Source organism: Camelus ferus, chromosome 4 (genome assembly GCF_009834535.1).
Source record: "Camelus ferus isolate YT-003-E chromosome 4, BCGSAC_Cfer_1.0, whole genome shotgun sequence".
NCBI lineage: Eukaryota > Metazoa > Chordata > Mammalia > Artiodactyla > Camelidae > Camelus > Camelus ferus.
Window position 1 is genome coordinate 69,511,213 of NC_045699.1, and position 20,336 is coordinate 69,531,548.

General features: G+C 56.0%; 2 protein-coding genes across 4 annotated transcripts; one reads left to right on the top strand and one right to left on the bottom strand.

Annotated features, from left to right (window-relative positions):
• Positions 1-1,007: 1,007 nt before the first annotated feature.
• On the top strand, positions 1,008-8,157 carry NTMT1 (N-terminal Xaa-Pro-Lys N-methyltransferase 1). 3 transcript variants are annotated; one of them, XM_032478627.1, is made up of 5 exons: positions 1,016-1,164; positions 1,407-1,467; positions 5,154-5,367; positions 6,147-6,399; positions 7,228-8,157. In XM_032478627.1, exons 3-5 carry the CDS (start codon positions 5,206-5,208, stop codon positions 7,482-7,484), a joined length of 672 nt encoding a protein of 223 aa, XP_032334518.1. In that variant the 5' UTR covers positions 1,016-1,164; positions 1,407-1,467; positions 5,154-5,205; the 3' UTR covers positions 7,485-8,157. The 3 variants fall into 3 exon arrangements, with proteins under 3 accessions (XP_032334517.1, XP_032334518.1, XP_014412399.1); XM_032478626.1 differs by lacking the exon at positions 1,407-1,467 and having other exon boundaries at positions 1,008-1,164; XM_014556913.2 differs by lacking the exons at positions 1,016-1,164; positions 1,407-1,467 and having other exon boundaries at positions 5,172-5,303.
• A 170-nt stretch (positions 8,158-8,327) lies between these two features.
• ASB6 (ankyrin repeat and SOCS box containing 6) lies at positions 8,328-13,556 on the bottom strand. Its single transcript, XM_006181917.3, has 6 exons — positions 13,141-13,556; positions 11,936-12,117; positions 10,780-10,886; positions 10,571-10,679; positions 10,012-10,098; positions 8,328-9,860 (listed from the first exon to the last, which is right to left on the bottom strand). Exons 1-6 carry the CDS (start codon positions 13,437-13,439, stop codon positions 9,193-9,195), a joined length of 1,452 nt encoding a protein of 483 aa, XP_006181979.2. The 5' UTR covers positions 13,440-13,556; the 3' UTR covers positions 8,328-9,192.
• Between the last annotated feature and the right edge of the window lie 6,780 nt (positions 13,557-20,336).

The following is a 20,336-nucleotide window of genomic DNA, read 5'->3' on the forward strand; positions in this document are numbered from 1 at the left end:
GTTTATCCCCTTGCCGTAGAGACATGGAAAATGATGCTTGGGAGAAAGGCCCAAGCCAGGGGGACCAAGTCGAACCTAAAGTACCCTAGAGAGGTACTTTAGAGGTGCCAAATAATATGGACAGATTTGGGGGACTCAACAGCAGGTGACCCTTTTCAGCGCACCCCTCACCATAGCTTTCATTTCATTAGAGCAACACACTTTAAGCACCTGCTGTGGAACGCCCAGAGGAAATCACTGTAAATCTAAGTCAGGATGTCAGTTTAGGAAAAAAGAACTTATGATGAATATTGTGACTATTATGATACATATGAATATTGTGATGAATTTTATGAAGCAGCTTCTATTTACTGAGAGCTTGCTCCAAGCACAGGGCTGAAGGCTTGATGCACAATGTCCCACAAATTTAACCCTCAGAATGTTGGAAGGTGAGTAATTATTACATCTATCTTGCAGAAAAGGATACTGAGGCTTGAAGAGGTTCACAAGGTCTACCTATCTGCAAACTCACATTTCCATCAAGGCTGCTTCAGGGAACTCTCTGGAATTTCTGTGTATGGGAGATTAGGGGAGGCAACCTTTTTGGAATGGAAACTTAATGGACTTGTTCTGCTTATTTGGAGTGGCAACCTCATGGCACTGCCAGAGGTATTTTCTCTTCTTTCTCTTCTTTCTTTCTTTTTTTTTTTTTTTTTTTTTTTTTGATCTGTGCATTATTTAAAGATGTTCATTGTTACTGGTGGGATTAAGGCTTGAATGAAACTTTCCCTCCCCCTCTTTACCCAGTGGAAACCCACAGAAGGCTCATTTTTAAAAGTCCAGCCTCGCCGCCTCCAAAAGAGCTGATGCGCAAGCTGGAGGCGGGACAGGGTCTGCACAGCGGCCGTCTCCTTAAGACCACGAGGCTCTCCCGATACTAAACTCCCGTTAGGTTCCCAGCCCACAGGGCGGGGCAAGCCGATCACGGGGCGGAGCCCACCTCGGCCCCGCCCCTCCAGGCGCCCGGAAGTGATGTAAGCGGACAAAGGCGGCGCCAGCCGCGAGGTGTCGCTTCTGGCCGAGGTCTGACGGAGCTGGTTGTGGGTTTGTGGGGTCTTCGCCTCCGCCGTCCTCCCTTCCTCTTTCTGGTCCTCTTCTCCCGCGTCCCGGGAGCCCCCGCCCGGGGTGAGTAGTGCGAGGCGGAGCGGGGGGGAGGGGCCGCGGCGGCCGCCGGGAGAGGGGAGGCCCCGGCCCCCAACTGCCTCGGTGCCCTGAGGCCCCGGCTCTTCACGTGATCCGGGCTCAAGCCGGCCGGGCCTCACGTGCGCGCTCGGGGGAGGTCGGCGGGCCGGGCCTGGGCCCCGGGTTGGGGGTGGAGGAAGGCCGAGGCCCCCCCGAAGCCTGACCAATGCACTCCCCTACGCCAGCTCCCCCCGCAGCAAGTCCCTCTCCCGTTCTGAGCCTCAGTTTCCCCTGTGAGAAACGAAGGTAAGGAGAGCACCCACTAGGAAGATGGGTGTGAGGATTCAGTAAAATGCTCAGATCAGAGTCGCCCGCAGGGTAATGCCTGTTACATGGAAGTTGCTGTCATATTTCACTTTGGACCTGACCCCAGTTACGGCTCAACATAGGTGCCACTCAAAAGACAGCCCACTGCCAAGAGCCCTTGGAGTCAAGGTCAGCCTGTTGGCAGAGAGGCTGCCATTTCAGAAGGCCCGGGCTTTGCTGCCCATCAACTCTGTGATCTCTCTCTCTGGACCCTGGTTTCTTCGTCTGAACCATAAAGGGTAGAAACAGCTGGTGTCAGAAGCTTTGCCGGTAAGGCTGGGCAGTATTGCACATGGTCTGGATGTATGGAATCTGCCCAGTAAGATGGGATGAGCCCCTGGGAGGACTAGGGCTTTGACCAGGGTAAGAAGTCTGGATTCTGCCAAATCCTGTTCCTGGCTTCCTCTGTGTGTGCATCACTCCATTATTGGAATGGTTTTTCTCCCTGTAAACTACGGACTGTGGGAGTGTTGGAAGTACACGTGGAATGCTTTGGTGGAGGCCAGAAGCCACAATCACAAAGATAGAGTCTCTAAAACCTGCAGTATTTCCCCGTTTACATGGATTGGAATCTCAGTCCCCTCCTACGTGGACTGGTAGAGCTGTTTGAGTCTGCGTTAAGTCATAATCCCTTAGGTGTGGCCAACACGCTAAGGTTTATAGGGCCTTTCAGTGCATTTTCTCATTAGATCTTCACACTTGGCAGAGAGAATTCATGAGAATCTCATTTGACAGAGAGTTTTACGTTTGAGATTGATATGTGCCCAGCAACGTATGGATCACTTTATACTTTTATATCCACGTCTGACCATCACAGCCTTCCTGTAAATATTGCTGTTGCCATTTCATAGATAGACACTTACTTAAACTGAGGTTGTGTCTTACCTGAGTTTACACAGCCGATGAGAAGCGAAGCTGGGATTCAGACCTGGTTCATTTTAGTCCATCTGAGCCTTTGCTTTTTAATCCCCTTCTTTTTTTTTTTTTTTTTCTTTGTCTTCCTTACTCCCTCCCTCCCTTTCTCTTTCATAGAGCACCCTGCCATTCTCATAAGTCCGACTGCTGTCCACACAGATCCAGGGAGAACAGGCCCTGTCCTATAATACGGTGTGGGAGGGAAGAGGTGGCTTCAGGCAGGCTCTTGCCTCCTGTTGCTTCCGGTCTTTTTCTTAGAGACTGGAGAGGAGGATGAGATCAGCCTGCAGAGCCTGATGGGGACAGTCCTAACACCGTTCTCTCCCACGGATCCTGGGAGAAGAGTAGTAACTGGAGCGGCTGCCTGGGTGTTTCCCTGAACGCCTTTGGCAGGGGAGGTGTTGGCCAGATGACCATGAAGGATGCACAGACACATTCTACTGGCTGAGGAGTGGTTCTCTGAGAAAGGGTTCCTCTTCCCCTCCAAGCTGGACTGGAGCACCCACCAAGCCAGCCTGGGCCCAGGTGCCTTCCCCCTCCCTGCAGCCAGGTAGCTCCTCGCTGTGATCTGGACAGAGTGGAGGAGGACTTCCTGCAGTCTGACAACCCAGCTGTTCCCTCTGACTCCTGGGGACCTGCCCACCCCAATCTGGACGCCCAGAAGCAAAGTGTAGACAGGGCCCCAGAAGTCACGTTTAGTAATGAATCTAAGCTGCTAGAACAAATGTCAGAGTTATACTTGCCATTTCCCAGCCTATGTGTGCCTGGCTGGTTCCTAGAATCTGCCTGTAAGTAGAATGCTTGTAAATTAGATTATTCGGGAGACCTTGACATTTAAAGGAATCATGTTGTAAGGCTTTGGGGAAAGCAAAAAATTATATTGTCAGTAATGGGCTTCAGCCTTATCAGGTTTCAGTGGTTAGATTTTTGTCTGTAGGATTTTTTTTTTAAAGTGCAAAATGACTAGCTGCACAAAGGTCCTTCTTTGATTCATTCAGCAACCAATTAGTAAACACCCACCTTGTAACAGGTGTAAGGCTGATGGTGTATGAGGTAATGTCCCTGCTCCTGGGAAGCTCACCTCCCAGGAGGGTAGGCCAACAGATAGAATACAGCCAGGTAAGTGTCCAACTGCAGATTTATTTGGTTCATTTGATCAGAAGGGAGCTTTTTGTTGAATACCTGTGTGCTACGCGGGATGCAAGAGAAATACAGTGATGCATCCTGGTGTCCACTGCTTTCTAAAGAGTTCCCAGTCCAGTGGGGAGATGGATACAAATACAGAACCAGAGATTTGTCAAGGCTGGTGGGCGGTACGGGGGACAGGGCTGAACTTGCTGAGCCTGTGGGCTCATCTCCCACACCCGCTTTCTCTGTCCACACTGCAGCCCGCCCAGGCCATCACCAGTTCTCTGTGTAGCATGCGTGTCATGCCTCTTCTGCTCTGTCCCCATCCAGAACATTCCTTGTCCTAAGCCCGGCTCAGGGGCTGCCTTCTCTCGGCTGCTGCCTCGTCTCCCATTTGGAAAGGACTCCTCCATCCCCTGAGTTTCCATAGCACTTTGTGGCTCAACAAAGGGTCCTTGTTTCTGCCTTGTTTTTGATGGTTCCATTTCTTCCTGTCTCTCCTCTGGATTGTAAGCTCTCAGGGGGTCGGACTTGATCTGGACAAGCCTCACAGCAGCTGGGACAGCACCTGCCCATGGTGACCATCTGTAGCTGAGAGCCATGCCTAGGTGGAGAGATGTGATCCTCCGACCCTTCCTGTCGTGGTGCGGATGTCCCTCCCTGAGTGTGGCACCGTCGAACCGTCCCCCCCTCCTATGCAGCACTGGGGCCTCAGCTCTGCCGCCATGGCCTGGCTGCTGCTTCCTGACCCGTCTGCTTTCACTCTTCCCACAGTCCACACAGCCTTCCAGAAGCATACAACTCAGGCCACTCCCTGCTTATCCTAGAGGAGTGCAAGCTCATCGCTCTTAGTGTGGAGTGTAGACTACTAAATGTAACCTGCAGGACCCGAGGTTTCCCATTGGAAGGTTCTCCACACACTTTCCTCCCGAAGCAGCCGTCCTGACTGCTTAGCAAACACATCCTCCGTCTTAGTTCCAGCTGGTGTGTCCTGTCCCCAGGGGTGTCTGCCCTGATGCCCTGGGCACGCTTGGTTCCTCGGGCTGTTCCCTTCTAGCCGCAGTACCTCTGCCATCCTCACACACACAATTGTGTGTGTCCGTTGTCCTGGTTCACAGCCCGGAGCCTGGCAGAGTCTGCCTCATGGGTAACGAAGGACTGGACCCTGCAGTGAGTTTGTTTCTGTGCTCACGAGAGAGGAAGGCAGGTGTGGGGCTCCTTGGGCCCCTGTCGGGACCAGCTGAAATTTCTGCTGTAGGAGGCCTGGGTTCTTTGCTGTGTTTTCCTTTCTCTTAAGTGCAGGTTGGGGGTCTCTGTATCCTGGGGTCAGAAGCTACTGAGTCAGGTGTCATGAAGAGTAAGGAAGGAACCAGAAGCCAGGACTCTGGGTCTCCTGCTCTGACATGAAGATAGCTTTGTAAAATGACTTGAATGCAAGAGACAGAAGGCACTGCCATCCAAAGGGTGGAAGCAGATTTGGGGACACTGGCCATTCCTCTTTGTCAGGCAGGATCGTGTGACCAGGAAAAGCACGGTGTGGGACTTGGGCCCTCAACCAGGCTCCTTTACTCTTTTCTATTTAGGAGGCGCCACTGCTGAATTTGGTGCCTGAGCAGAGACGTGGTTGGTGACAGCATGACGAGTGAGGTGATCGAAGATGAGAAACAATTCTATTCCAAGGCCAAGACGTACTGGAAGGAGGTCCCACCCACCGTGGACGGCATGCTCGGGGGGTATGGCCACATCTCCAGCATCGACATCAACAGCTCCCGGAAGTTCCTGCAGAGGTTCCTGAGGGTAGGCAGGTCTGGTGTGCTCTCCAGGAGGAGAGGACATGGCGCTGGTGGCCCTGCCTGGTCTGCATGGGGCACCACCTTCACCATGCAGGGTCTCCGGTTCTCTGCCGGTGTCTGCCACCCCCGCCTCGGAGAGCGGGTGGGGCGACTTGTAGACTCTTCCTCAAGGTTACCAGACGGGACAGGGCTGTTAGGCTGGGGCCTCCCGGGTGCCAGAACGAAGCAGTCCTCTGGCAAACTGTCCAGTTTTTCCAGAGGCAAAACCTTTGCTCTTCTGCTGTGTTGGCAAGCATTTGGGCTATAGGTGTTGGCTGTTCTGCAGAACACAGGCTCCTAGTTACTCGCCCCACCGCCCTCCTTTGCATCAGGCTGGCATTGCCCTGGGTCTGCATCCTTGTCTCCAGGAGGCTGCTGCTTGCTCCCCGCTCCACCCACCTTCCATTTTCCCAGATTGGCACACTGCTTGCCCTCTTCCATTCCTTCACTGCTTGAACCGTTTTTATTCTTGCTCTGCTGTCATTTTAATGGGGTCTCAGGAGTGAGATGAATGCACCTATTCAAGTCAGTACCTTTATGTGGAAGCTGGCTTTTGTTTTAGATACGTGTGGCTCAGAAAAAGCGTGCTGTGCTCACACACTCTGACGTCCCCACCAGTGCCAGCTGCCAGTCTGGGCCCAGCCCTGATTTGAGTCGTCCCAGGGCTTATGAAGAACAGCCCCTTCACAGGGACAGGGCGCCTCTGGCTTCCTAATCCTTAGCGCCTGCCTCCTCTGCTTTTAGGAAGGCCCGAACAAGACGGGAACCTCGTGTGCCCTGGACTGCGGAGCTGGCATCGGGAGAATCACCAAGCGGCTGCTCTTGCCTCTCTTCGCGGTGGTGGACATGGTGGACGTGACGGAGGACTTTCTGGTCAAGGCTAAGACCTACCTGGGGGAGGAGGGCAAGAGAGTGAGGAACTACTTCTGCTGTGGGCTCCAGGACTTTAGCCCAGAGCCCAGCTCTTACGACGTCATCTGGATCCAGTGGGTAATAGGTGAGCATCCCCCGGCCCTTATCCGCCTTCCCGCGCATCTCAGAGGCTGGGCTTCCCTACGCCTCGGGAGCCTTGAATCCTCCCCCTGCTCCCCAGACTCCACCTAAAAGGTTCATCTGCTTCCATGTTTTGTTTTGACTCAATACCTGCTACAACCCACTTGGGGGCAGTTTTTGGTTGAAAAAATTTAAATTGCCAATAACTTACTGCATTCAAAGAATGTGGAAATGAGTTTTTGTAAGTAAGGGGTTTTTAGTCAGAGGAAAAGTTGAAGCCTTGGCTCCCCTGCCCCACCCCACCGTTCGCGGTGAACGAGCCCTACTCTGTCCACATCCTGTCCTGCGCCCACTTAGCCTAACAGCACAGCCAGGGTGCTCTTCTCAGGCTGCTGACTTGGCGGCAGGCCCCCTCCTCCAAGGTGGGCAGCACAGGCCTGCTAGGGACATGCTTGGTCGGGCCTGTAGTTTGTGGTCCCCAAAAAGCCTGTCTCAAGTTTTAATGTAGGGAAGGAACTCTGTTTGGCACAGGCCCCTAATCCAGGCCTAGGAGGGGCGAGTGGCATGGAGGGCAGGTGTTGGGCAGGGCCTGGAAGTCACCCAGTCAGGGTGAAACCCCAGCTGCGTACTTTCTGATTGCCATCAGGTAGGTGACTTCGAGCGTTTCCTCTTAAGATGGGGCCTGGTAAACCCCTCCAGGCTGCTGGGAGCCAGTGAGCCCTGTGTGTTAAGCACAGAGTAAGTGCCCGGTAAGTCAGTAAGAGGTGGCGGAAAGAAAGGCAGTGGTGAAGTGCCCATGTCCTTCCCCGGTAACGGCCTCCTCCTTCCCCAGGCCACCTGACCGATCAGCACCTGGCCGAGTTCCTGCGGCGCTGCAAGCGGGGCCTCCGCCCCAACGGCATCATCGTCATCAAAGACAACATGGCCCAGGAGGGCGTCATCCTGGATGACGTGGACAGCAGCGTGTGCCGGGACCTCGACGTGGTCCACAGGATCATCCGCAGCGCGGGCCTCAGCCTCCTGGCCCAGGAGCGGCAGGAAAACCTCCCGGACGAGATCTACCACGTGTACAGCTTAGCCCTGAGATGAGCAGGGGCTGGCAGGAGAGCGGGACCAGTGTGGGCGGGGGAGCCAGCAGCGGGCAAGGTCCAGAAGCTCCACGTGGATGGTTCGGGAGTGTTGAGTGAGGCCACTAAATACACCTGTCTGCCGTCCACTCACTATACAGACTCTTCTTACAGAGGCACGGTGGGACCCCGCGGGGAGGGGTGCCGCCGAGTGGGGCGGTGAGGCGGGAGCCTGGCTCTGCTGCTGTGAGAGGTGGGGGTTGGGGAGGGCCCTGGTGCTCCCCATGTGGGAACCCGGCGACCCCAGCAGAAGCAGAGATTCCCTGATCTCCAGTAACGCCACCTGGCCTTCCTGCCACTGGCTTGGCTGCCTTAAGAGGAAGAGAATAACCCTTAACTCTGCTGTTGAGGACTTTGCCTCAGGGGAGGAGGGGCTGGGCTGGTGGGACCTGCGGCTTCCTGAGCCCCCCGGCTGCCTTGAGCCCACGTGGTGCCTGCCGTATCGTGCAGCTGGTGGGATGTCCACGTTCTGAGTCCTGTTTAGAGATAGGCCCTGGTGTCCTTACTGTGATCACTGCCGTGGCCTGCAGCAAGGGGAGGGGCCCGGAGCCTCACTCGGCTGCACCTTGTGGCTCCTCCTTGGTGGGCATTTTCATTAAAAATAAAAGGGAGACGCCTTGTATGTGACATCCCTAGCCAGTCTGGAGTGGTGCTTTTCTTAACAGGGACAGCAGTGTCGTGCTACTTGAAAACTGTTCTCCAAAATGCTGCATCTGATGTGTCATCTCTTCCACAGGATCCTCTGTCCTGGAGTAGGGCGGCTGTGGCGGGAAGTGCGGGGTGGGGAGTGGGTTATACAAGGACCTTTAAGGCCAAAAGAAAATTTAATTTTATAATATAAATATATCATTTACTTGCCTCAGTTTGTCTCCAAGGCATTTACACAATTCACAATTCACAATGACCACTGTGTGTGACTTGCAAACGGCTTGGTGAGGGCTCAGGGTGGGGCGGTAGCTGGCTTTCAGTCTTGGTGGCTTTCTCCATCTGATGAACCCCTCACAAAATGACACATTTTGGAAAGCATAGCCCCTGGTCGTGCATGATTGCTTTTTAGAAGGCATGGTCCCCAAGACCTCAGGTTTGGCACAGAGCTGCCACCAGAGCCCAACCCTGTGCCTTGGCAGGCAGGGTGGTGGGTGACCTGGCCCCAGAGCTACAGAAGTGGCAGGAGTCAGCTCTCCCTGCCCACCAAAAACACTTCTGGACAGAATCCAGAGTGAAGAGGCGGGAGTAAAGGGCCTCGGCCCGGCTGCACCCCCACAGGCCCCTCCCGCCTCCTTTAGCTTCACCTGTCTCCAGGCAGCACGGGCCTGTCTTGGAGCTCCCCTGCTTCTGCAAATGCCCAGCACTCCCCTCAAATGAAGAGGGGATAAGCTTGTCCCAAATCTAAACCCCGGCCCTTATTCCAATATGGGTTGAGACTTGGGGGCACTGGCAGGGGGAAGCCGAGGCAGTCTCTCTGAAGATGGAAGCCTTTCCCCACTGCAGTGGTTGTGGCCGCTGCGCTCCACCTGGCTAGCTTTGTACTCAGTAAGGATCAAGTCTCGCCTCCAACCTGCACCTTCTGACAGACAGGACCGAAGTTTCTCCCTAAGGTGCCACAGGTACTGAAATCCACCAGCAGGCTGACTGAGCTGCCCAGACGCCGTCCCCTGTGTCCGGAGCTGTCAGATGTCATCTTCCACGGTGCCGCTGTGCTCACTGAGGAGGTACCACTTCAGCCTGTCAGGCAGAGGGAGAGCTTTGACCTTCGCGTCCACTGGCCACGGCTGAAGGTAGAGCCGGATGTAAACGCGACACAGGTGCTTGAGGGGTGGGGGGTAGCTCTCCAGCTGCCTCAGGGAGCCATGGAGGGCCTGGATCTTTTCTGCCAGGCTGCCCACAGGGTGAATGTCGAAGTTTTCAGGCAGCTGAAGTTTCTGGGAATTAGTCACCATGAGATCCAGGACGGTCTCGGCTTTGCGCAGTAGGTCCACGTGGCTCTCGTCTTCGGCACAGCCTGGGTGGGAACAGAGCCTCTCAAAGATGATGTGGAAGCCGGACCAGCAGGATGCGCCATGCAGAGAACAGTTATAGGCGGCTCCGGACTCCAGCAGGAAGCGCAGGAGCGGGAAATGCAGCTTAAAGCTCTTGAGGCAGATGTGTGTGAGGGACTCGTGGGCCGGGCACTCGCTGGGGTCAGCCCCGTGAGCCAGCAGCAACTGCGTTACTTGGAAGCAGAAGCGGTTGATCAACTGGGCCTCCTCCTTGTCCCCTCCCACCGTCTCACCCAGCAGGAAGATGATGCAGGTAAACACGGTGTCCCCATCTTTGGTGGTAGCCTTGACGTCTGCCCCTGGAAGAGCCAGAAGGAGAACAGAAGGTGGGAGATGGCCTTAAACCCTTCCCAAGTAATACTTCATGTTCCAGGCGGTGGGGAGAGCCCGCAGAGACCAAGTGCAGTGGGAAAGGATGACGCTGGGGAACAGCCTGGGCTTGGGCCTCACCTCCTTCCAGTAAGAGCCGGATGTTCTCGGTGTTGTGGATCTGCACCCCGTCACTGCTGGCCAAGGCATGGAGCAGAGCAGTCTTTCCTGGGGAGGGAGAGTGAGTGAGGAGAGGGAAGCCAGGAAGCCAAGGGCGGGGCAGCCCCAGAGGTGGAGGGGAAATACAGACACACAGGGTCAGAACACAATGAACTTGAAAAGCTACTGATATCTCAGCCAGGGTGGAGGGTGACAAGTTTCTGGTCACTCTCTCCACCCACACTCAGGTGGGAACCGAAGGGCCAGAAGTAGAACTTTTCTGGACCCTGAGATGCTACCTGCGACCCAGGCTGGGTCTCTCCCAGTAGGAGGCCCTGTCCCTCAGAAGCTGAGCGCACACATACCCCATTTCCTCCTACAGGCAGCCCTCAACGCACTGCCTCAGCAAGTCAGCAAAACGCACCAGCGTAGCCTGGCTGTGCTGTGCCATCAGATGGGCTGCATCCAGCCCAGGGTACCTGGTTGTGCTCACAAGGCAACTCAGCCCAGGCCCGTCTGTTTCTCTAGAGGAGGCACCCACCATGCTTGTCGGCGGCGTTGACATCTGCTCCAAGATCCAGGAGGCGCTGCAGGCAGGGCAGGCGCTCTGGCTCCTCGCTGGCCAGGTCCAAGGGGCTGCTCTCGTGGATCTGAGCCCAGAAAGCACAGCCAGGTTGGGCTGGGGGGCTGTGGGCTGCTTGGGGCCCCTACCACATGCCCCCTTCAGAGCAGGCTGGGTCTGGCTCTTACCCGGTCCCTCCGGTTAATGTCGGCCCCATGGCGCACCAGCAGCTCCACCATGTCAGGCTGGTTTCGCAGGACGGCGATGTGCAGGGCCGTGTAGTAGGTGACGGGGTCTGAAGGCACAGACACAGCTCACGTCAGTCCTGCCTCTCGGCATGTTCTTGCAGCATCCCAGGTCCTGGCCTGGCAGCCCGGCCCCAGCACTGAAGCCTAAGGAGTCCCGGGCTCCTGTCACCATGAGGGATCAGGACACAGCTGCCCTCATCGGATGCCACAGCCCGGGCTCTGGAGTCAGGCCTAGGTTTGGGTCCTGGGGGCATTCTAATGGACATGGTACTTAACCTGGGCTTCAGTGTCTTCTGTAAAATGGGACCTAAAACAAGGCCATTGAAAGGAACACCCAGAGTGACAGCTCCTTTAGTCTTGTGATAAAAGCTAAGTTCTCAAAGCTGGGTCCCCAAGGGACTGACTTCAGAATGTCCCCTTCCCCCAATCAGCTCCTTGAACTTCCAGGAGCCCAGCAGCCTCAGAGCCTGTCCTCACATGGGGAGGAGACACACGCCTGGACATATCCTGCCTCAGCACAAAAACCCCCCATTCAGCCACAAGTCAGCCCTGCTTGTCTCCCAGCTCACCCTGTTCCCCCCTTCCCCACCCCCAGTGAAAGCAGAGAGGGAAGGAAAATGGCTCGTCACCATCCCCCAGCACACAAGCCAGAAGCCAACATGGTCCTGATGTGATTTATGCCTGGCATGGCTTATCTGTTTCCCCTCTCCTGATGGCAGGAACAAAAATGCAAGATGGCTCAGAATGAATAGCAGAAAATGACTTTCCCTTAGCCTTGGGCACAGTGCCAGCAGCCACATTTTCACACTAATGGAAGCAGGGATTTAGCCGGGAGCCAGGGAAAGTTCCCCAAATTTATCACATGGCAGAAGCAAACTCACTCTTGGATCAGAGGTGGTTAAAGGCCATTTGAAAGCCCATAGGGAGATGGGAGGCCACTGAGTGTGGCTTTCCTTAGTCATCACCCACGAAATAAATGAGGGAAATAGCTCCTAAGAGAACAGTAAATGCAGAGCCTGAAGGCCTGGCCGCCCACCCAGAGCAAGGCCACACTTAAGCCATATATGCACCCCAGCCCCTCTGGGCTCCAGCTGACCTTCAAAATTGAGGTTGGCTCCGTTCCGCAGGAGAACGTCCGCTGCACGCGTCAGTCCCAGCTCAGCCATCTTCAGCAGGGCGTTGCTCACACCTTCCTGGTAAAACGGAGAGTGGGCTTTTCTCTCCAGCAGCTCGGTGAGAACAAGGATTCGGCTCTCCTCGCTGGCAACATAACTGGGCCTGCAGCAGGAAAGAGGCAGACCAGCTGGCTGGGCACCCTGTGCGTGTGTGGCCTTTAGTCTCCTGCTGTCATCCCCCCTAGGCAGGGCCCTGGCTCTGTGGGGCAGAAAGTCTCTTCAGAAAAGGTCTGTGGTAGAGGGCCAAGCTGGATCTTTTCACTGGAGCAAACTCCTTGGGTTTGCTGAGAAAGGACCCTGGCTTCAGCTTCCTTCCAAGTTGCCCAGAGAATCTGGCCCCTGGCTTGGGTACATACACCTGGGTTGTTGGCACTGAAGGTAACCCTTGTGGCCAGAGCAAGAACTAGACACTGACACCCCTTCTTCAGATACTGTCCCTGAGCTGCAGAGGATGCCAGACCAGCCCAGGCAACCTCTGCAGCCAAGGCAGTCAGCAGACCTTCTTCCCGGCTCACGCTCAGAGACACTCAGCCTCCCAGCCTTCCAAAGGCTGAGTGCACACATGTCTTTAGCACGCCAGCCCCAACCCACCCACCTCCTCTGCCAATTCCAACTGACCCCTAGAAACACACCTGATCCCCTTTCCTCTGCTCTTTTCTCTGTTCCATTTAATACACTGTGCACTTCACTTATGCTTGTCAGTCTCTTTTCTGGGCCACAAGCATCACAAAGGTTGGGGGGTTTTGTTTAGCTCACTGATGGACCCCCGCACGATTCACTTTCTAACACCTTTCCCACAGGTTCACGGATAGACCTGCTCCCATCTGTATAAAATGCAAACTCAGCTACAGAAAGCTCATTTCGCACTGCTCACAGATTCCACCCTGCTCCTCTGCAACTCAGGGTGGAGGACACAGGACAGGCAGGGCGCAGGGTAGGGCCCTGAGGCGGAGGCCCTGACGACACCACACCCTCCAGCCCTCCCTGCGCTGGCCAGGAGCATTCTCCACCCCTGTCTGTCTCTCCATCTGTCAGGCGGGGCCACTCCGCCCCAACCCCCGCCATGTTTGTAATGACAATTAAAGGGAGGCAATGCCTGGTCGGAGGCGGGAAGGGGACCAGTTACCCATCCAGGGGCTCCTGCCGCTCGGGGTCCTGGATCCCCAAGGAGCCCAGAATTGCATCCACTAGCGGCTGGTACTCGAAGATGATCCTCCGGAAGCCGTGCAAGAACGGCATTGCGGCAGCCGCGCCTTCCGCCGAGGCCAAGATGCCGACTGGGCGCGTTCCAGCGGCCGCGGTCTCGGCCAGCTCTGGCCACTGCTGGTCCAGTCTCCACAGCCGACCCGATCTACCGCCCAACCCGCTGCTCCGCGCCGGAAGTGACCCTCGCACTTCCGGCTCGTTCCGGCCCAGAAAAGCCATCTGGACCGACAGCGCCCTCTGCGGGCTAGGAAGACCGAAGCGCAACTGGGAGCGGGAGCCAGGGCTCTCTAGGGGGCGGCCCCGCGGGAATCCAGTGCGCGGACCCGCAGCTCAGCCCGATCCCAGCCCACGGTGATCCCACCCGTCCTCCGCCCGGCCCGGCTCCGCCCTGCGATCCCGCCCGCGGCCGCTGGGCGCCGTCCGAGCTCCGCCCACTGCGCTCACTAGCCCGATCACTGCTCAGCTCCCTCCGGTGGTGGAGGTGACTCGAACCTCCCGCGTACCTGAGCCGCCGTGGACTCGGGTCGGACCACGGCTGGACCCGGCTCTTGCCTCCCCGCTACACTGACTAGACTACACCCACCTCGATGGGCGATGCGGACAATTCCTTAGTCTCCGCCCCCGGGAGCTTCTAACTCCGCAGGCTGCCGGTTCCTTCCACTTTATGCTTTGAGGGACTCAGCGAACTGTAATTTCTTCATCTGTGAAATGGAGATAATCAAACCCCACGCAAGATCCTAGAACAAGAGCTCTTACTGTCGGTGGAATTGGAGACTTGCAGCAAGGAATCCAAGCCTGGGGCCACTTTTCTGGGGTGTAGGCAACTTCCCTTGGCCTCGCATTTGAACCTGCACAACCTTGAGGCCCACAGTAGGACCCTGATATCTTCATGATTCTGAAAAGTCCGTTACGAAGAGGCGCGCCTCTCCCAGCCGTTCACAGCGCAGCCTTGGTCTCCCGTCTACCCCCTACCCACTGTGGGCTTGGGAGTGTCTCCTGCCTGGCAGGTGCCAGAGGCAAGAGTTGTTGAGCGAAGTTGAAACCGTTTAGAGACGAATTTAACCATGTGTCCATGGTTAAAAAAAAAAAAAAAAAAAAAAAAACACAGAATAAGCCTCCTCCTTCTGGGAGCTAAACAGTCTCACCAAGAAAACCCAACCAAAGCATTGCCAGGTCCAGCTAGGGGGACCCAGCAGGGTTGAGTACACTGCAGGGGCTGGATAATTGCTCGCTATTATTATCGTCCAGTTTACAAGGTTGTTGTGCAGATGTAATGATGAGCTCTTAAAATCCCCATCACTCTGAGAAGCCTCATTTTGCCTCCCACTTCGTTGCCTAAAGGAGCAAGAAAGAGAGGTGGGGGTGGGCAACAGGGTTTAAGCCCCTTTGGGCAGGCCAGCTTAGGTTTGTCAAAGGGGCTCCAGACACAGGGTCCTTGGTTCCCACACACATCTGCCTTGGTTCTCCCTCAGGGAAGAAGTTATCTTCTCCTAAAGTGAAACTGGGATCTTTTGCTCACACATAAATGGAGATTTCCAGGTTGTCTTGTAAAATCGGAAAATCCGGCACCCAGGCCCAAATTCCTACCTGGCAGCAAAGAGCATCTGGATGGGGCACTTGCTCTGCTGTGTCTCCATCCTGCGGGGTGTTAGTTTCCCTGGGGGTTTGGGAATGTCTGCCCCTGTTTGAAGGGTCCACAACCCAACCCCTCAATTCATCTCAGGGCCTGGAATGATGCAGCAGCCCCCAGGCGACCCTGGGGCTTCACAGTCCTATTTGATCTAGGGTCACTTGTTCGTGGCACAGCTGAGGGGCCTGAGGGGCCTGAAGAAGCCTGACTTGCCCAAGAGCACATGGTCAGTACCTGAAGGACGCCCTTCTAGAATGGGGTCCAGGGCAGAACGGGAGGCTGGGAGGAAGCAGCCTGATCTGAAGCCTTGACTTCATTCATTTCCTAAGGCCGTGTTAAAAAAGCACCACAAACTGGGTGACTTAAAACAACAGAAACGTATTGCCTCCCAGTTCTGGGGGCCAGAAGTCTCAAGTCACAGTGCCAGCAGGGCCATGCTCCCCTGGAGGCCCTGGGGAAGGTTCTGGCAGCCCCAGGTATTGCTCTCCCCAGGCAGGATGCCGTCTCGTGGCGGCATCCACTTAGTCTCTGCCCATCTCTGTCTTCACGTGGCCTTCTTCCCTGTGTCTCTGTCTCTGTCCAAATCTCCCTATCTTTTCTAAATGGCACCAGCCGTCGGATGTAGGGCCCATCTTAATCCAGGATGGACTGATTTTAACTTGGTTGCCTTTGCAAAAACCCTATTTCCAAATAAGGTCACGGTCATAGGTTCCATGGGGTCATGACTTGAATGTATGTCTTTGGAGGATTTAATGAAAGCCACTCCAACAGATGCCCCCAGGGATGGCCCTTCTGGTCTCTGGGCCTCAGCTTCCTCCCCTGTAACCTGAAGGCCCTTCAGCTCTGACAGTCTTGGAGCCAGTGAAGAGGTCCTTGATGTCACTGATGGACTCTGCCAACAAGAAAACTCTGATTGTCTTGTGATTAGGATGGTAGCAGTCATGAGTTAATTTTCATTTACTGAGCCCTTTTGATGCGACAGACACTGTGCTAAATACTTGACATTCTACTAAGTTACTTTTTCAAACAAGGAAACTGAGGCTCAGAGAGGTTTGGACGCTAACCTAACATTGCACATCTAGATTGAGACTTTAACCCAAGTTTGGAGGACTCTTCCATATACCTGGCCTCCAGGGGTCGAGAGCCCTGCAGCTCCTCTGGTTCAGGGCCTGAGAGGGTCTGGACATGCCGGAGGGAGGGGCTGACCCTTGCTCCATCACAGCCCTTGGGCACCACATCGTGGAGTAGGCCCTGCCGCCTGCCCGTCGCCCAGGCTCCTATCTTTAGAAAGCTCTGTGACCCATGACCTCCTTCCCGTCAGCAAGGGCAACCCTATTTCCTCCATCTGCCTTCCATTAAGGCCCTGTCACTCAGAGCCTCTCATTTCAGCTCCAAACCTCTCTTCTTTCCTTGCCACTGCCTCTCACAGTCCTGCCAGCCTAGCCGCCTCCTGCTACCCAACTCCAGTTCCTCAGCAGACTGGGGGTCCTGGGGCCAAGCACTCAATGCTCAGACCCTGGCAGGGTCTGTCCCTGCCTCCACCTCCCCAGGGAGGTTGGGAGTCCCTCTGACTATCCAGTGCACAGAGGGGGATAACCTTAATATATAAAGAACTGTTAAAAATCAACAAGATGGCAAAAACACTAACAGAAAAATGGGCAAAGGACAGCCACAGGGGAGTCACAGAGGATGAAAAACTGTCCACAAACATAAGGAGGGAAATTTAGCCCCTCAAGCTGTCGAACGCCAACAGCAGTGATAGCGGACATCTAGGACATACCATGCGCTAGACTGTGCCCTCGAGCAGCTCAAGAAAGCAAGTTATAGAACGGTAGGTACTGTCTGATCTCATTTAGGAAAAAGTGTGTGTGTGGGGTGTGTGTGTGTATATGCACATGCAGGGGCAGGAGTAACTCTGGATGGTCCCAGGCTGAGATGTTATTGGTGAGTGTTTCCGTGCTGGAATCTGGGGAATTTTTATCTTCTTGGTTCTTCTCTGTGTGTTCTACCTTCTTACCCATGAGTGTGTCTTACCTGAGACTCAAGACTCCAGATCAGCCAGAGGCAGGGGGATCAGGCCCTGCACGTCCTCTGACACCTAGGGTGCAAGTTAAGGCCGTGAACACCAGGGCAAGGCCGTGGTCTGTGCACAAAGCCTTTTCTCCTCCCAGCTCCATCTAGTGACAGCCTTCCCAGCACACAGATCACCTCCCCCAAGGCCCTCCTGAACCCCCTAATCCTGGGCCCCCCTAGCCTGCATTAGCGCACTCTCATGGCCCTCCCCAGTCCTCTGGTACCTCAGGGCACAGCCGGACTGTATGAATGATAAATTGATCACAGCAGCAGCCTTTGGTGTGGTGTGTCCTGTGCCCCGTGGATTAGATTAGAAGCTCCACCTGGATTGTCTGACTGACTGGTCATTAACACCCCAGGAAGGGAGTAACAGTGGGAGAGTCTGGGAGACAGAGGCTCAGAGAGAGAACTGAGCAACCCCAGGGCAGCCAGCGAGTTGGGGGCCCAGCTGGGACTCCATCCCGAGCCTGGCCCTTAAGATCTCCCTGGAGCCCCAGCTCAGGGCCCTGGCCACCCGCCCAGCCACAGTCCCCTGCACTCTCCCTGCTCCTCCTTCGTCACGCACACTCTCACACTCACGCACACACTCACACAGCAGACCCTCACGCACGTGCTCCCTCTCACACCCACACCGACTTGGGACACCACATTCACGCCCACAAGATGTTCTCCCACGCAAACACTCACACACTCACACCAACACTTCCTCAGACACAATCATACACACACACACACACACACACACACACACGCTCAGGAGGGGCGGCAGGAGGGGCGGTGTCGTGGCCCCGTCCCAGCACCTCCACCTTCCTGTGCCCCCTGCCCAGGAGGGGCTCTCGGCAGCCAAGTCTGTCCTTATAAGGCCCCTGAAGGGGAAATTGGGTCAAAGCCCCCTCACTTTATTTCTCTCTTTCTCTCTCTCTCTCTCTCTCTCTCTCTCTGATTTGGCAGCATTTCCATAAAGTGAGATATTTGGAAAAATGTAGCAATCTGCCACCAGGAACGTGCTTCCCCCTCTGGGTGGAGAGCCTCCAGCTTCAGGCCTGGCAGGTCCCGGGGCGGCAGAGAGGCGGGCGGGCAGGCATACTTCTCCAGTGCAGTCATGGGGCTGCCGCCCCCCAGCTTCCTCCTGTCTGCACCCCTCCTGGGGCCCAGCCCCATTCCCCCACCTCTGACCCCGCCCTGACCCCTGACCCTCAGGACCAGGAGGCCCTGCCTGCTCGGCTCTGTTTGACTGCAGTCCCCATGCTGAAGGGCAGAACCCAATTCTCTGCTCTGGGGGGCTTAGCCCTCTGTGGGCTCAGCGGGCAGCTGAGGGACGGGGAGGCTGGGAATGGGGGCCGGCAGCAGGGAAAGACTTTCCTGTCCCCTCCCTCATTTTGTGGACCCCCAACACCCAGGGACGTCTGTGCTCCCAGTAGCCCGCCTCACTCCTCCCTGCTACCTGCCCCCTCCAAGAAACCTGGCTCTGCAGGCCAGAGCCTCCTGCCCCAGGGCAGCCTCCTCCCTGACATGCCCACCACCCCATTCCACACCCAGACACTGCAGGTGGTCCTGATGCTTGGCCAGGGAATGGGGCCTGTGAGAACCAGTGCTGGGCTGGGCCAGGCCCTAGGGAAGCCCCCAGGTGGGCAGCCCAGAGCCTCAGAAGGGGTGCTGAGGGACCCCCTTCCTCTGTCATCCCTATGTACCCACATCAGGGGCCCCACTGACTCCCAGCCTCTTCCAAATGAGATGAGTCCTTAGGCCCTCAGAAGCCCAGGACGACAGGGTGAGAAGGCACTTGCAGCCTTACAGGAGGCTGGCAAGTTCAAGATCAAGATGCCAGCAAGGTGGGTTTCATTCCAAGGCCTCTTCTCTTGGCTTATAAGCAGCCACCATCTCCCTGTGCTCTCGCAGGACATCCTTCCTCTTCTTACAAGGGCCCTAATCCCATTGTGGGGGCTCTACTCTCATGGGCTCACCTCCTAATACCACCACATTGGAGGTTAGGGCTTCAGCATATGAATTTATGGGAGGGTGGGAGAGGGGGACACATTCAGCCCATACGGAGCCCCTCAGGCCCCTCACCTCAAGATGGAAGGGAGTCTGGGGCCTGGGCTCTGGCCTGGCCCTCTCTCAGCCTCACTGCCCCACCTACACAAGAAGATGGTGGTTTCAGGGCTCACCTAAATTCCTTCCCACTCCAAGAGTCAGGCGTCCTACTGAGAGTGACCCTTCGCATCACTTGGGCCTTTCACTGGCAGAGCCTCTTAGCTGCTGGTCAGCCTGCCTCTGCCTCTCCCGTCCCTGGTGAGCAGATATGCATGATCCTGGCCCAGGCCTTGCCCTCTCTGAGCCTTGGTCTATCTCACTGCCACATGGGTTGGGGAGGGTGCCCCGGAGGTTTGAGCCTGACCCATCTCTGGCTGGTCTGAGCCCAGATCCCCCATCGGACCCCTGCTGGCGCCCACGTGGCATCAGTCCCTGGCAGGCCAGCCCAGAGGCAGAGTTCAAGGGAAGGGATCCCTGGGGCCCCTCCAGCCACTACAATAGGTCCAGTCAGGCTCTGCCTAGAGAAGGCCCACGAGGGCTCAGCGCCCTTGGGGAAGGAGAAGGGCAGAGGTGGGCTCAGGGCTGGGTCCTTCGTACTCCCAGGGGAGCCCCCCACTCCACCCCCACTGGCCCTGCTTGGCAAAGCTGTCGGCAGGAAGAATCCAGTCAGCCGTCAGTCAGGGGGACAGAGTGGGCCCATTCAAGGAGGGGAGCTGGGAAATTTGATCATTAAGAAACCCTCCTGGCTGTCTGGGGGAATTTAATTAAATTGCTGGAGAGGGCTGTGAGAGAGGGCCACATCTGGAACCAATATGCGGGCTTTGATTTTTTCCCCTCCTCTCTCTCTCTCATTCCCTCCCTCCCTCGCCCAGCTCTGCTGTAAAAGAGGAGAGTCCAGAGTACCCGTTCCTCTGGGACACAATTCCCGGCAGACAGAGGCAGAGGGAAACCAAAGGCAGTGGAGCCCTAGTGGAGGCACAGACAGAGGCAGGAGAAGAGAGATGGGTGAAGACTGAAACAGAGGCAGGGACGGGAGAGCCAGGAAAGAAGAGCAGGGTGCAGCTGGGCTGTGCTTTGGGACTTGGCTGTGGTGGTGTCAGCAGTGACAAGAGGTAAAGGTTCACTTGGCAAACCAAGAGAATAAGCTCCAGAAGGTTCCAGAAATCAACATGCTCGGCCAAGCGTCCCTCGGGTAGCCAGCACTGATCGAGCCCCTGCCCTGCTTGAAACACGTGTTGTGGGTGAATCTTCCCGACACCCCCCAAAGTGTAGATACCGCTTTTAGCCCCGTTTACAGATGACAGGGAAGTGACCTGCCTGAGGTCGCAGAGCATGAGTGGCAGTGCTGGGGTTTGATCCCAGGCTGTCTGGATACTGTC

Excerpts from the sequence above, each read along its gene's own strand:
- NTMT1 (XM_032478626.1), top strand. The coding sequence starts at position 5,206 with ATGACGAGTGAGGTGATCGAAGATGAGAAACAATTCTATTCCAAGGCC. Across the intron at positions 5,368-6,146 it reads TCCTGCAGAGGTTCCTGAGG|GAAGGCCCGAACAAGACGGG; the intron begins GTAGGCAGGTCT and ends CTCTGCTTTTAG. Across the intron at positions 6,400-7,227 it reads CTGGATCCAGTGGGTAATAG|GCCACCTGACCGATCAGCAC; the intron begins GTGAGCATCCCC and ends CTCCTTCCCCAG.
- ASB6 (XM_006181917.3), bottom strand. The coding sequence starts at position 13,439 with ATGGCTTTTCTGGGCCGGAACGAGCCGGAAGTGCGAGGGTCACTTCCG. Across the intron at positions 10,680-10,779 it reads ACATTAACCGGAGGGACCGG|ATCCACGAGAGCAGCCCCTT; the intron begins GTAAGAGCCAGA and ends TTCTGGGCTCAG. Across the intron at positions 10,099-10,570 it reads CAACGCCGCCGACAAGCATG|GAAAGACTGCTCTGCTCCAT; the intron begins GTGGGTGCCTCC and ends CTCCCTCCCCAG.